Source organism: Myripristis murdjan, chromosome 1, assembly GCF_902150065.1.
Source record: "Myripristis murdjan chromosome 1, fMyrMur1.1, whole genome shotgun sequence".
NCBI classification, from domain to species: Eukaryota; Metazoa; Chordata; class Actinopteri; order Holocentriformes; family Holocentridae; genus Myripristis; species Myripristis murdjan.
In genome coordinates this window covers 18,600,464-18,616,444 of record NC_043980.1, presented here as the reverse complement: position 1 = coordinate 18,616,444, position 15,981 = coordinate 18,600,464, and the positions used below count along the sequence as shown (strand labels likewise).

Below are 15,981 nucleotides of genomic sequence, written 5' to 3'. Positions count from 1 at the left end.
TCTTCTATTTTTATGTTGAAATAACAAGTTACTCTGTCCCTTCAACCACCAGTCAGTCGTCCCTGCCTGTCCTGCTGCCCTGCACAACCTAAATAAATTCCCTGGTATACTGACCAGCATGCCATTGTATGTTGAGCTGCTGCTTCTTGCACAGTCTGGGTTTGGAAAACTCAGATTTGGAGACAGCTAGCAATCTATATTAAGAAGTTATCCAAATCAACTTTCTACTTAGGGAAATTGAGCTAAAGAAAATGATCATCCAGACAGCAAAATGTGTTATAACAGCTTTATCTAGACTGTCCTCTCATATACACTCACAACACAGAACACACCCCTGTATGTCATTCTCTGTAATTTTTCTGAGTTATGCTTACAATAATCAACAGGAGTTCTTCTGAGATAATGTTTTTACTCCCAAAGCCAAATCAGGTTTGTAGGAGTACATTGAGCCTCCAGAATTAGTGGCAACATGCATAAAAAGAAAGTTCTCTGAAAAAAGACAACAACAAGAACAACAACAGATTTCTGTATTCTCAGCCTGTGTGTGAATGCTGGAGAACAACACACAGCATTAATTTCTGTAATTGATGGCCTTTCAGGAGGATTAAATGTGGAAGCAGGAGTACTAGATCGACTAGGAATAGTGTCCATGTTTATAATAAGTTCCTGACATATTTGTAGCAAACACTTAACAGGGTAGAGTGAGTCATCAAAGAACAATCAACCTTTGTTACATTTCACCAGAGAAGTGTAACCTGAAGGATGAGTGTCACAGCTTTGGGAAACTAACAAACACTGCGCAGGTTTGAACAAATCAAAACACAATGGGCCCTTTTGTATCTAAAAAGGTGACATGGGATAAAACTCCCCAGAGCCACTCACTGATTCTATCTAAATGATAGACAAACTAAGGATTTTGACCCAAAACTAAAGAAAAGTGGGAGTCACGAGAGAGAGGGGAAATGAAAAACTGACAAAACAACAACAACTCAAACTTCCATTACACACACAACTCAGATTTCCACTCATAACAAAAAACACAGAAAGCCAACTGTTGGTGTTGACTCTCTGGAGACCCACACCCAACTGAGCAGGCGAAGCTCCCTCTTAATAAAACCTCCCAGCCAGGCTGACGAGCAGCAGCTGGAGAGAACGACACAGGTGCACCCAGTGATCAGCAGGAAACCCTGTGATGTCCACTCTGGATCTGATCTGACCATAACAATCTTGACACAGCTCAGAGAGACCACGACGGTGCCTCCATAAATCAGCACGGAGACGATTTCTGGAAGAAGAGCATACATCATGATGAATGTTATGTTTTCAGAGTGAACAATGCAACACTGAAAATGGCAGCAAGCCCTGACAAATAGGAGCGCACAGCATCTAAGTTGCAACACTAAGATTAAGTCGCTTCAAATTTCAACATTTTCTCCAAGTGTGTGTGGTTATGTCACACATCCAAATCTATTTATTCACACTGGACCTTGGAAACGACTAACACACAGCATTAAAACACCAGTTCAGGGCTGAATCATTAGAACTCACCTGCAGTAAAGGTCAAAGTCAATCAGCTTCACCCTGAAGGCTCTGTTGCAAATAATCCACCAGCATAATGCCACCTGGGTTTACATTCATATGGATAACATGCTTGACTGCTTCAGCCAGCTCTATGTACAAAGTGAGGGGAATAAAATTTATTACCAAGGGTGAGCATAAATATGGCTGTCATCAGATCATCTGTACCTAATCAGTGAGGGGCCTTATTGAAAGGCAGAGGAGAAACTTTGCCTCAGGTGGTGCCAGAGGCTGCTGTCCAACACTGAGAACATGAGACGAGTGTGACCTTCTAACATGAAACCCGATGAGCTCTAGCCTACAAATGGATGAGTTGTTTCAGGACACCTGATGACACAAAGTCAGAGATTGTTTCATTATTTGTTGCCTCAGTTCACAAACCAACTTTTTCTGTGGATCAGGCAAAATTGCCAAGGCTTTGCAAGCATAAACAATAAAATAACCCAGCTTCTTTTAGCCTCAAAGGTATAACTCCTTCTCTTGTTTAAGACCTTTACAGTCTCATTGGTATACTATTTCAGTCACCTTGCAGCTTCTCCAAAACTCCCCTTTCCCACAATGGTCTGCACCAGGTATTAGTTGTAGCTGCTGGACAGCTCTTCATTTTTCACTGCCTGGTAGTCTGCACCAGGGACCAAGAGGGAACATGAGGTCTTAAAGTGACTGGGGTGGATAAATAAGCTTTTTGTCCCCCTTTGGCAAGAAGGTTTTCTTTTTCTGAAACTGCAAAGCTGAGATAAAGGCAGAACAAGAGGGTGAAACAAGTTTAAAAAATCTGAGCTTTGGAAGGTCATGCAGCCAAAACAACAAGCACAAAGAGAAAAAATGTAACTGCTGATGTTTTTCAAACCTTTGCATATAAAATGGTTGCTCATCATTTGAGTGAGTTTGCTCAACATTAATCATCTTTAACTTATTACTCATGACTGTCATTAATGGCTTTGTTTAAAGAGACACATGGTAATGCATGTTCCTCATTTTAATGGTGAAAGTGGCAGCTGCATCTGGTTTAAATGTGTAATTTTTCATTTCTGTTATTGCTTTCACTTGTATATCTTGTGATCCTGTTTTCATAAGTGCTGTATATAAATTAGTTCCACCATTATTAGTAGTAGCAGTAGCAGTAGTAGTAGCTTTATCCTTATCTTTTTTGTTATTTACCAGAAACAGCAAAGGTTAATGAATGGATCACCACATTGTGACCCTATTACAAACTGAAACTTCCACAAAGTGACAATAAAACACGCTGCAAACTCGCTGTGGAAGAAGTTACATGAATAAAATGATCATTCACAACTCTTCCTATAGGCTATTTTTTAAAAAAATCAGTCAGATTTCGTATCACCTAAGCAAGACTAACTGTTTACCATCAGTAAAGTCATTTTAATGATTTATAAATACACATCGTCTTGTCTGATACTGTGTCCTTGCATACCTCCTAAGTATTATGTAATGGCCAAACAACAATTCCAAAAGAGTGCCAAGAACAAGGAACTGATAAATTTTATGGATATTAACTTGTTGCCAACTGCAAATATCAAGACTTGTTGGGGACTTGGCGGACGAGATGGAATGGAAAGAACCAAGACTCCGTGTGAGAACGACACATTCGCACCCAAACCCATGTAAAAAGATTTGAAAATATAAAAATAAACTGCCAGCTATTAACACCACTGCCAACAAACCACCTCTCCATCTCCATTTGTCTTTTTCTTCTTATTTACAGCAAATCTCTTAATGAAGCCAGGATAAATAACTTCTAACATTAACAGGCACTCGTTCTGTTGTGGTTGAAACAGTCGGGGAAATGAACACCTGTGTGCATTCATCACTTTCAATCACACAGTCCCTCTCAAACAAGTAAAAATCAGTAAGAAAATTTGTGAATTGACAGTATTGGTCAACACAACTCCTCTTTGTCTCTTTGTAGTTAACCCAGCTGCTATAAAGACTATAAAGTGCATGATGTTTACTTGTTTGATTAACAAACAAAAATACCAAATCTGAATAATGAAACCCTCTAATCTTCTAGTCATCATAAATTTATTATTTTTTTTTTTTTTAAAAAGTTGCTGAAACTACTTGCAAATGTAATTAAGCAATTTTATTGATGACAAGGAATGAGTAAAAATGAATGATAACATTTCGTCTATTGCAGTCATTTGAGAATGCTGATCCTCTATTGGAAGTTTTTCCAGCAACAAAATCCACTTTGTCATTGTAGCACATGACTGAAATTCATGAATCATCTGGCATACCTGTGAATGGTAATTAAAAATCAAAGTTACAAGAAAAAAAAGAAAAAAAGAAAAAAAAAGTCACACTTAACTGCCCAGATAAGTGTTGAGGTAATGTGTAAAATACGATTCAGATGAACGGGCAGAGTACAATCATTGATACAGAAAATATATACAGAGGTACATTAAGACTGATGAATAGATACTGCTTTTCAAATTGCACAGTATGACAAATTGGTGCAGCTCCAGCAACGAAGTAATAAAATTAGTAAAAAAAAAAAAAATAATAATAATAATGAAATAAATGTGCCTACAAGGAAGCACCTCAGTATGATAAGTGAAGCTTCTGGTGTTAAATTAATACAGTAAATAAATTACAAGTTTTATTTTTTAAAAACTGACAGAAGAAATACATCTGGTTAACATTTGGAATGGCAGAGAACGGTGAAGTAAGCAGATATGAATTATTCTGGCATACTTAACACCTCGATTCTCCTTTTTCCAGAGACAACATCGCTCTGGAAAGACTTCAGCAGGTCCGTTATCAGAATAAAGCAGAAAGTAGGTATGACGTTGAAATCTGTAATGCTAAAAAGTAATGTAAAGCATATCGGCATAGAGAGAACACTGTTCATACCCAGCAATCTTAAGACAGTGATAAAGGTGAGCATAAGGTCATATTGGCAATGAACCCAAATAAAAGCACTTGAATGTGGTTGAATCAGGTTGCATCATGACTTTCCTGATCAATGAGAGATGAGAGATGGTTTAAGAGAGAAGATATGCATCGGACTAAGCGCGTTTTCCTCATTGTCGCAAGGCTGACTGTAAATAGTCTGTTCACTCAGAGTGGTTCACTGGCAATCATCCTGTTTCCTCAATCTCCTTTCCATAACCATGTGAGTGAACAGCCTGCACCGCACAACAGAGGACGCTGGGCATCATGTTCACAGAAATTTAAAAAAAATAAATAAATAAATAAATTAAAATTAAAAGAAAAAAAAAGAAAAGAAAAAAATGGGGCCAATAAAAGTGTTCTAGAAAAAGTGCATTATATTTTGTCAAATACTGAGAAACAGCTGAACATTAAAAACAACACTCTAATAATAAACATCTGAAATATTATTTTTTTCCTCACTAGTGCAACAACAGACTTGATCAAATAAAGAGAAACAGTATTGACCTGCAAGCAATCAAAGCTCTTAAACATCTAATAATTTTTCTTGCCACGGTAGCAGAACAGTTAAGAAGGCAACTTAATGATTGATGCTTAACACAAACATGCCAACATTATAGACATTGTTCTTTTTATAGAAATAAATAGCTGAATTATCATCTTTATCCTCTTCTTAAATAATTTCCATCTCTATATGACTCTGATGCACATTTAATATAAAGTATCTATAATACACAACTGCAATTTCAACACTACTGTTATACATAATATAATTCTCTATGTTTATCTTTCATTCCACTTTGGAGAGAAGTCGCTTACAGAATGAAGACCTGTAAACTTTTGTCCATCAAGAAGATCCCTAGTAATTATGACCTTAATATTATATAACATCAAATGTTTGCTCTTCTTTTTTTTTCTTTACAAACAATTTATGTACAGAATAGTTCTTAGCGAAGGCAGGATTGTCTAAAACTCAAAATCAACAAGTGCATTGTGTTTTCTCTATTGTGTCCGCAAAGTTAAAACACCCCCTTCCTGAAACCTTTTTCTCTCTACGAAATTGAGCTCAAAATCTTTCAACGATTCAGTACCGGCTCACCATAATATGCAGTACTGAAGAAAACATGGAGAAATGGACAACCACAACTGTTACAATGTGTCTCACATATCGATTTGGAACAAGCACATTGGTACTACGACACGCAGCTACACAACTCCTCATAAACATATTGACTATGAAGCAGAGACCAAAACAGCACCTAACATTCTCTTCACCAATAAATTTTGAATATTAAATAACCCACTGATCTAACGCCCGCTCAGCAGTCAGGAATCATTCACCTTGCTCTGTTGTACACTCCACCCACAAGTGTTCAGATTTATTGAATATTAAACTTAGACACAAGGCTTGTTGCCTGGTAACAAATGAGGTGACTATGCAAGATAAAATAAAGAGAGACTTTCTCTGCTCCTGCAGGAAACTTGTCACAAGGGAGGAGACTTTGCGATATTCACCCAAATGTCTACGCCGGAGGAGCTCTCAAATGCAAACCTTTTATGTTACCTTAATTATTTATTTCAAACAAAGTGGGCGTATGTAGACGTAGACCTTTGTAAATCAGGGTTATCTGCACTGCAGCACGGTAAAGTGCGCACTGTTACCACTGAAAGTATTGCTGCTAATACCACCTTAGAGTCTGCGATAGATCACCATATTACCATATTTAATTCTCAGCCTGAAGGTTAATTAAACATGATTCTAAAGACCTGATCAGAGTACTGCGTAATAGTCAGGGTAGTAGTTGTCTGTGCAGTACACACTACAAAGGGCACATCATCTCCTAGATCAATCAAAAACACCCACAGGCCTTTCAGCTGTGTAACTGCCTCTTTACACCAGCAGAGGGAGCCTGAGAACGATGCCTGATAATTATTCACATGAGCAGGGAACAGCGAGGGGGTTCACTGATGACGAGCCCTTTGCATGGCACTGTTATGTTACTGTCATGGTGCTGTTACCACAATATGGTAAAATATGATTTATAAACACCACTGTATTTACCCAGAGAAGAACTATATGCACCATGTCCTTACATGAAGCACAGTTGTTAGTAGTAACATTTGCTTGCTCTCACATCAAACTCGGGTTAAACTTGTGTTGCTTGTGATTTGAAGAGATAAACATCTGCCTTGCATGGTCCCTCGTTTTTGCTGTTAATGGCACATTGGAGAAAACACTCAATGGAATGAGGACAAAACACATGCTCTTACAAATGGCACCTGTTTTTGAGAGAAATACATTATGAATAAACTTGCAGCCTTGTTTAAGAACAACACCCAGACACTGTGTTCTGTTCTCTCAGATATGAGCGGTGAACAGAATCAAACGTTGAGTCCGGGGAGGTGAGCTGTAGGTCTGTGCGCAACCTTTTCCTGATCCTGAACCTTAGGATCCTGCTCACACAGAAACCAGAGGATGGGAGACGAGGTAAAATGCATTGCTGCCATGACAACCACACCATGCAGTGACTAGAAGACTGTCGATGAAGACTGTCTGTGTATTATAGGAGGGTTGTCCTCGCTCTCTCCACCAAAGCCGGGAATTTGGCACAGTACGTCTCTGTACGGGGTGGAAGCAATATGTTTTTTCTTTTGAAAGTCATCCACACAGGAGATGAGTCCAGCAGAGTGCAGGGCAGGCTGGATGAAACCCATCTATCCTGTTCCTGCTCATTTGCTTTATGCAAGCACACACACACACACACAAACACACAGACACTCGCACACACACACACACACACATGCACACGCACACACACACAAACATAAAGCCTCTACATACACTGCCTCGAGATTTTCTGCCCTTGCACAAAGAAGTCAGTTGAGATCCCTTGCAAAATCAAAAACAATTTCCTTTTCTATTAAGTTTTATGTCCTTCTCAGTGGAAAATTTATATATGCTGTGCACTGTTAACGTGCTCCTGCCCCCTAGTTGTTGGTGTCTAAGGTAGTCTGAGCTAAAGGTCATACACGTGGATGCAGACACTGACATACAGCATCATCACCTAGCTCCAGGTATTCATAGGAAGAGGTCTGGCTCTGTTACGACATGATCCGTTGGTATGGTGGAAGCAAAAGACAACTGATAATAAAGAATCTGATAGTTTTGTTGGGGTTTCTTTCTGAGCCTAACTGGCATGTTAAAGACAGGCCCCTTTTTTGATAGATCGTGCCATTGTGGAAAGACTTAAGATCCAAATAATCCTCCTGACCAGTGTTCTGTCATAATGAAAGTGAGGGAGATTGTGATTTCTCCGCCCGGAATAGTAAATGAGTTTTTTTTGCAAGTTTGTAGTTATAGAGTATGCACATTGAGCCTTTAGTATAGCTAACTTCCTGGTTCGTCATGGCGATCTGTGGTCTTCCATTGTTTCTGTTGGTGCTGCAGACTGATTGAGCCCCACGGAGAGGGCTCAAAACGGCCAGGTCTGTTTGAATGGCTTAGAGCCAAGATGGAGTCCCTCCACGACTTTTAGCTGCACGAGGGATGTTAGCAGAGACTCTCTGCTTTTACATGGAGAATTTTGGAGAAGCCAGGTCTTTTCTTCAGAGCCTGAAAGGAAAAGAAGGGATGGATATCAGAATGCCACTGTAATTCTTGAAAAGGAAACTGGTGTAGGAATTTCACGGTACAATATTAATAAGAAACCATTTTGCTGCTCTTCAAGGATTTCTTTTTTTCTATCAGCAACCCCCTCTTTTCCTTGATGAAAAAAAAAAACATTCCAATCTAGTGATAGCTTTTAAGATTTTTAGATTTGGGTGAGAATGGACCATGAGAAAACCCACACTGGTTTAGTTATAAGCACAAAGCTGTACTGTGGTATAGTGACAACCACATTTTGTGTATTATAATGTTTTAGTTGACTGACAATCCTGAGCACAATTTTCTATGCAAAAATTAAGGGAAGGTTATGAATGCTCGTCTTTGTTCTTAGGCTTCGCCTCTACAGAGTCACTATTCAAGAGGGCTGATGAATATAAGAGGAGAGAATTGCCTTACTTTAAACTGCATACTGAAAAAAAGAGGTTGGAATAAAAATAAATTGTTTGGCTGTAGCTGTGGAGAAGTTACCTAACTGCAATGAGCCATCCCACCATCTACAGTGTAGTATCCAAGAGGGACACACTGTTTCTGACTCACAGAAACAAAACATAAATAAAACCCTGGGATTTCACAGCTATTGTATCTCATCTCTCCAGCAAATGGTCAGCTATAAGGAATGTGACCCGAGCCTGCATGTATCACATCCTCTCACAAAACGACGTACTGAGTGAGCTACTGCCAGCAATCGCTTCCACCAGCCATCAAGGGGATTTCAAGGTTTGAGTCGTGGTTTCAACATTTTGAAGTTGTAATAAAAATAGCTGCATCTTACCCACTGAACAGCTGTTAGATGGATGATTGTAAGAGTTAGTCATGTGTACAGTGTGGTATAAAAAGTCCATAGACTTGTGGGCTGGAAATACCAAGACTCTCTGTATTTTGAGGACTAACTGAAACAGAAATCTTGTTTTACAAAAACATAAAACTAGACGTGAATGCAAAGTGCAAACCCACTACAAACTTGGTCTTGACCTTTTTCAGGTTTTACAACTTTATGGACGTTACAATATCTGAAATACCTGCATATCAAACAGAAAACTGGGTGTGGGCTCAGTGTTGTATGAGATATAAAGGTGCTGTTACCTGCAGCTTGTTGACCATCTCGTCAAACAGTTTCCTTGCCTCAGGGCTGTTGGGGTCCTCGAAGTAGTCTTCTATGCCAATCTGAACAACGATGGACTTCAGGTTGCGACACACGCCTACGTGAGTGGAGAGAGTATGGGTGTCAATCAGGGTGCTCTCATACAGGATACAAAAAGTAAATGCATCCTAATTTTTTTTTTTAGGATATTCTTGAATCAGGTGAAACAGAAAACAGACCTCATGTGACTAAAACAGGCAGTAGTTTGACATTTAAATGGAGCAGTACAAAGTAAGGACATGGTGGCTGGGGGGTGGTGGACGGAGGATACGTTTGCTTTTGGTTCCCTAATCATGCAAAGACATTTTCTTATTACCAAAAGCTTAACCTAATATTAGCCAAATTGGTTTAATTAAATACATATATACATAGAGTATTTTACTGATCTCCAGAAGGAGAAACTATGTTGTTGCAGCAGTTACAGAGTTGAAGAGTCTGATGGCGGCAGGTAAGAAGGATCTACGGCTCCGCTCAGTGGTGCACCATGGCATTCTGACCTTTGGGCAGTGGACGAGAGCGACTGTCCTTGATGGTCAGAGGACCGGACAGTGTCCTCTGTCATAGGCTGCCCACTCTCACGATGGTCTTTGTCCACCCGCACAGAAAGCTGTGGATGGTCACACTTGAGTCTAGGATGTTTGTGGTTGTGTAGCCACTTCTTGATGAAGCAAGCTATGCTACATTCCAGTTACCTTACCTTAAGCAAAGCTTTAGTTGCCTACACTAAAAACTAACCTCACCCTTCAATATAATTTTAACCATGACCATAATTGCTTCCTTTAATGCAGATTATATGGCTGGTAGCCATAGATAGTACAAATTAAAGTAGTAGGTGTAATATGACTGATAGATGTATACCTTTTTGTTATATAACACACAAATGTTGCATGAAGACATATTATATGTACATGTAGTGTAGAAACTGACATACAGTACATTAAATGAACACTATAGTACTGTATAGTATAGTACTGTACAACCAATACTATCTTAGTCCTGATTCAGAAGGACTGTGTATTTGTGAACTGTAAAGCATGCTGTGAATGCACCATAAAAATGCACGTACTGTACTCTGTGCAGTAATCTGTTCTGTTCAAACTCACTGTTGAAGTGGAGCAGAGCCTTGGGAGTGACTGGTGTGGAGGTGAGAACCAGCATCTCCAAGCCCTTCAGGCCTTCCCTGCAAACTTCTGCTGCCACCTCCTGGTTGATCTCACTCACGTGGTCCAGCTCCAGCACCTGCAGACGCATGCAGTTCCTCGCTGGCAGCAGGCGAGGGGAGGTGGGAGGAGAAATACAGAGATGGGGAAGAAGAGGGTGGAATAAATAGAGGAATGGAGGAAAAGGTAATGATAAACAGCAAAGGCTAAAGTGGGAGATAAACACCAAGGAACTGTTAACAGTACATTTATCATTTTGACCATGAAAGTCCATTGATTAATTACATGAAAAAAATATAAGGCTTGGTCTTAGGACCCAACAGGTCCAAGGTAGCTATGCCCTAACCATTATAAAAGGAGACATCAAATGCACTATCTGAAGTGCAAGTAGATTCTCTCACACTACTAAGTACAAGAGCAATTGTCATTTTTTGTGGTTTTGGTGCATTTCTTTGTCCAACTGTCAAGGAGCCAGTATATGAAGGATGGACAATTATTTTACATCTAAATATAGACCCTCCAGAAAAACGCGGCCAAAAATCCTTGATTATGCGGACTAAAATCCTTGATTCTTTGATTATGCGATTAAATATACGGGCTTTTTATGTCATTTTATGTGGTGAAATTGCGGGAAGTTGCGAAGTATGCGAATAATTGTGAAATATGTGAAAAGATGCGAAATATGCGGGAACTGGAAAAAAAAAGGTGAGTTAAAGATAAAGATAGTTAAAGATATCCTATGATAGACAGGCATACTAGAAGCAAGCTACATCACAGAAGGTGCTGGTAATGTTTAATTTATTTTATTTTATCAACTTAAGCATGGCTTAAACATTCATCAATCACAAATTTGTCAAAAATAAAACATGTTTCCTGCTGAGGTATAAATTGCGGTAGAACAAACCATCTGCTACAATGTTTTCAAAAACAGTTTAAACTCAACTGTTGAACATCAACTCTAAAATCTAGAAATAACAGCTCTCAATGAGCCAAACCTATAGGTCTAAATAGTTTAAGAGCCTTATTGCACCATTTGTGGGAACCCTGTTCAGTGCAATATCATATTTTAGAACCATTGAATACTATATTGCTATGCAATAATGTAATGTGCAAATGAGATTGATTAGCTTTCTTCATTTTTGCGGAAATGCGGAAATTATGAAATCAAGCAAGACCCGCATATTTCGCATATTTTCCGTGGGAATTTGCGATTATTGCAGGGATTATGCGCCCTTTTGGAAAACAACTGACCCCCACATAATCAGCGACATTTGGGTGATTTATGCGAATTCATGCGATTGCATAACCGCGTTTTTCTGGAGCGTCTATAAATAATATCAGAAAGAAACCAATGTTTTGTTATACTCCACACTGCTCCATAAGACGTTTTTGTCTCTCTCAGATAAAAAGGTAGTTACAGGACACAGACTGAACTCTCGTCATCTGTTCCTTCTTTGCACTATCTGTACTTTCTTTTTCTCAGCTTTGATGGCCATTTGTGCCCTAAGCACACAGCATTTTTCTACCATCAAGCCACAAATGTTACTTTTTTCACTTTCACTGGATAAAGAGACAATGATAGTAGTGTTTGAATTTGCTTGCAACTTACTTCTAAGACAGCGCTTACAGGAGTGTTCTTTAAAAAATAAGACAGTATGATAGAGTAATATGATATCATTGATGGCACATAACAAAGATCTAATATTATACAGTAAAGTAAGTAAGAACAGTAAAGAAGTAAAGAAAGTAAGTAAGAAAAACAAGTGCATCCCCTTGTGTGTAAACAGCAACAAGACAATTACATGGAGCGATTTGATTTGATGAGAAAGTGTGAGGGAAAAACAATTGTAGTAACTTCATATGATTTATTTTTATTTGAAAATGTAATTTAGAAAAGAAGATATCAAAGAACAATTTACTGGCTATAAATCAAAGAGGTTACCTATACTGAAAATACTAGATTTAACTTGTCAGCATTTGCAAGCAATCAGATTACCTACAAATACAAAGTGTGTAATAGCAGATTGTACCACTGTTAGTTACAATCTTGCATTTTGATTGGCTGAGGCATTCTGATGTTGGCATTGTATCACTCCGCCTTATTTAACTTGATTAACTAAGCTGACACAAAGTGATGTCTGACCTATTGAACTGAAACCCCGTAAAAATCAGGCCGTAGATGGAACTATTTTTCTTGAAATCCTTTTCTCAGCAGCGAATCATAAACAATCAGTAACAAACTAACAATGAAACTGTGGTATAACTGTTATAATACACTTGAGGCTGAGCTGCATGACATATGTGCTATGTGATGTATTGCGCCCCCTGTTGTGTATTATTGTTCAAGTAGCTGCCATCCCTCACATGGTTTGCACCGTGTAGTGAATGATGACTGTATACACTGTTCTGTACACACTTCTATTCAATGTATGTGATTCTGTTTACCCAGTGAGGCCAGCCCCTGGATGCCACACCCGGCCCCACCCACACCAAGAGCACGCAGGTGTGGCCAGCATCTTCCTATGGTCTGAAGGCATCGGTTACTGAAGCGAGCTGGCTGCTGACTGAAAGAGACAGAAGCATAGTCTTCATAATGCACACAGTATTTGGTAAAAAGCAAAAAATCCACAGGTATTTTCGCCAGTCTTTTACCATGGGTGCAGTGGTGCCACCTGCAGGGAGATGATGTCTCTGCAGCCTGCCCCGAGGGCCCAGATCACCTCCTGGCCAACTGGGTCTGTGGCACTCCTGCGATATAACAAATATACATAATTCATGTCTATGTTCAACCCATATTGAATGCAAGTGATATGTCAAGTGCTATCCTCTGGTGGAGCGAAGTCATAGCCAGAGCTTAAAAGTGTGGTTTTCCAAGATGATCTTCATTGTAAGGTCATTTGTAAGAAAAGGGGCCTCTCCCAAATGGGTTCCTCTCCATTAGCATTTTGATAAGGAGTGACACCCCTAATGGAGTCACACTCACAAATGTCCAGGCAAATCCTTGATAAGAAGAGAGTCTAAAACCATAGCTAAACTCTCTTGTCACTCACTCTTGACACTCACTACATGAGGCAGGGAGCAGCTGTTGCCATAGCTACTGTTAGACACATCTCTTGCTAAGATCCTGTTTTTGTAAAACAAAAGCAAAAACGGTCTAAAAAAAAGGTCTAAGGTCCTTCGTCTTTTGAAATGTCTCTGCAAAAGTGTAGCTTCACTAAAATAACCTCTCTTAGATACAACACAGTAATTTTTTTTCTCCCTACATTGACCTTAGTATGCCGTTGTACTTACGCTATAAGATAAATTTTGGATGGTTTTAATTTGTCAATAATATCTGCATGTCCTTTAAACTTAGTAACAAAATGATCATCCCCTGTTTTTCAGTGCTATTCCATGATATTTAAAGCCAAGTGGGAAGACTGTGGGGGGGAAACAACAATGCTTGACAATATAATGTTAGCAAGATGGATGCTACATTTGTATAATGTTTATTCCTTCCTTCTGCATGTGCACTTCCATTTAGAGATGGTGTAAAGCTCCGATGAGGAAGCGCAAGTGGAGGGGGAGTGGATTGAGTGAGAGCCAAAGATCACTGGAAAAAACTCAGGACCAAGATGCACTGGAGAAACCATGCACTGATGACATGACCATAAACATCAGTGTAACATCAGGGAACTGCACTAAGACATGTACACCCACCCCCCTACAATGCTTTATGAATGAGTAAAGATCACAGTGTGGCGGTGTACCTGTAGGTTACAGCCTGCAAGGCTCGGCAGTAGCAGCTGGCCAGCCAGAGGGAGCGATCGGTCAGCAAGTTGGGGCAGTGAGATACCTTCAGAATCAGTAGGTTGCTTCCTGTGGCTTTCAGTATGGCCTCCAGACCCTCCTCCAGACAGCCACTGAGATGGGACGGCAAGAGGAGGATGACAGAAAACACGACAACGAAATGAGCAGAGCGCCTCAATCTTTTAAGGCATATAACAAAATATCTGCAATTTTTGCCACAACCATTATCTGGCAAAACACCAAGACCATGCAATGTATGCAAAATTAAGAGGCACCTCTGAGGTGTCATATATTCTGCAGAAATTTTGAAACCCAAAACTAAATAGAAAAATACATCCTATATTTTCATGGGAATATGGAGATAGCAGCCGGAGAGAGAGTACACTGTCGTCAGAGTATGCTGAAATGAGAAAGGAACTCTGAGTCTGCACATTCATACACTGATAAGGGACAAGCACATATTTACAAACACACACGTGCACATACACATACACATGCACACACAAAAAGAGAGAAAAAGGTTGCAGTGGGAGGTAGCTGAAGGGGTTAAAGTCCTGTTGCCTTGCAGTTCTATATCATTCTAGAAAGAAAACATTTTAGTCTACCTTGTCTATCTCCCTCACACCCACATACACACACACACACACACACATACACACACACACACCTATACCAACAGTATGTCACTGGGTATCAGAGCACTGCTACATGATTATCTCAACTCTCCGTCTTATACCTTCTAATGGAATGCTGCCGTCAAACAACACGAAAAATCAGTCAGTAGTTTAACACTATGAATGATTTTCAACGCAGTGTGATTTCCAATTCCAAATCTATTACAATAAAGATCCCACGGTAACAATATAACTTTTTACAGCCTTAGCAGTATGTGTGTATGGTTGTTTCCACTGTGAGTGTCTCACCGTGTGCTTTTGAGGTACTCCTCCTTGGTTTCCTTCTTGCCCCTCTGTCGTGGTTTGAGGTTCTGCAGGATGAGCGAGTGCGTCTGAGTGCACCACTGAGACAGTGTGCCCAGGAACTGAGAGGCAGACATCAGCATGAGTGAGCATGAATGCTATATGCTGCAAAGACAACATTGTTTACTTCAGCGCATGCTACTATTCCAAACTGGTGATCAGCCAGATGGAGTAAACCTGCCTCGCCAGGCGCTTTGAATATTGACTGCGTACAGCATCACAGCGTTCACCTTGGAAGAAATGCGAGCGTTCTCCAGCAGCACTCTGGTCCACACTGCCGGGTGACGGGCCACAAACTTCCAGTCACGGCAGACCTCAGCGGCCCTCAGTAAGGTTTTAGTATCCAGGTAGGTGAAGATACAGAAAAGGGCTGCACGCATCTTCAGGATCTCTGGGCTGATGACCTCATTGGATTTAGACGGGCTCTTCTCATGGCGGCATGGCTTATTGTAGACGCCTTCAGACCGTGCTGTGGGAAGGGGGAGCAACACTTTGTCTTAATATCTGATGCACAATTTATTTTTGCTATTCAGCAGCTGGATACTTTGAGCCTCTTGTAGAGGTGCAATTCAACTAAACACAACACTTAAATTCAGAGAGAGAATATTCCATGATTTGAAAGTTATTTTTGCAGCCAACATTTCTAAAAGAGGCATTTAACAATTTGCACACTAATGAAATGTTAAAAATGGTATTCTGTCAAATGGTGGCGCCAACTTTCAACTTCACACACTACACCACATGCATATATATATA

General features: G+C 39.8%; 1 protein-coding gene across 1 annotated transcript in view; it reads right to left on the bottom strand.

Moving 5' to 3' along the window:
* Positions 1-7,378: 7,378 nt before the first annotated feature.
* Positions 7,379-15,981, bottom strand: part of fbxo41 (F-box protein 41) — a 42,573-nt gene continuing 33,970 nt past the window's right edge. The window contains exons 6-13 of the mRNA XM_030059366.1: positions 15,456-15,694; positions 15,172-15,287; positions 14,209-14,361; positions 13,112-13,207; positions 12,905-13,023; positions 10,403-10,561; positions 9,242-9,357; positions 7,379-8,104 (exon numbers count right to left, since the gene is read on the bottom strand). Of these exons, the coding sequence (XP_029915226.1) occupies positions 8,042-8,104; positions 9,242-9,357; positions 10,403-10,561; positions 12,905-13,023; positions 13,112-13,207; positions 14,209-14,361; positions 15,172-15,287; positions 15,456-15,694 (1,061 nt within the window). The 3' untranslated portion in view covers positions 7,379-8,041. The remainder of the gene's footprint in view (positions 8,105-9,241; positions 9,358-10,402; positions 10,562-12,904; positions 13,024-13,111; positions 13,208-14,208; positions 14,362-15,171; positions 15,288-15,455; positions 15,695-15,981) is intronic.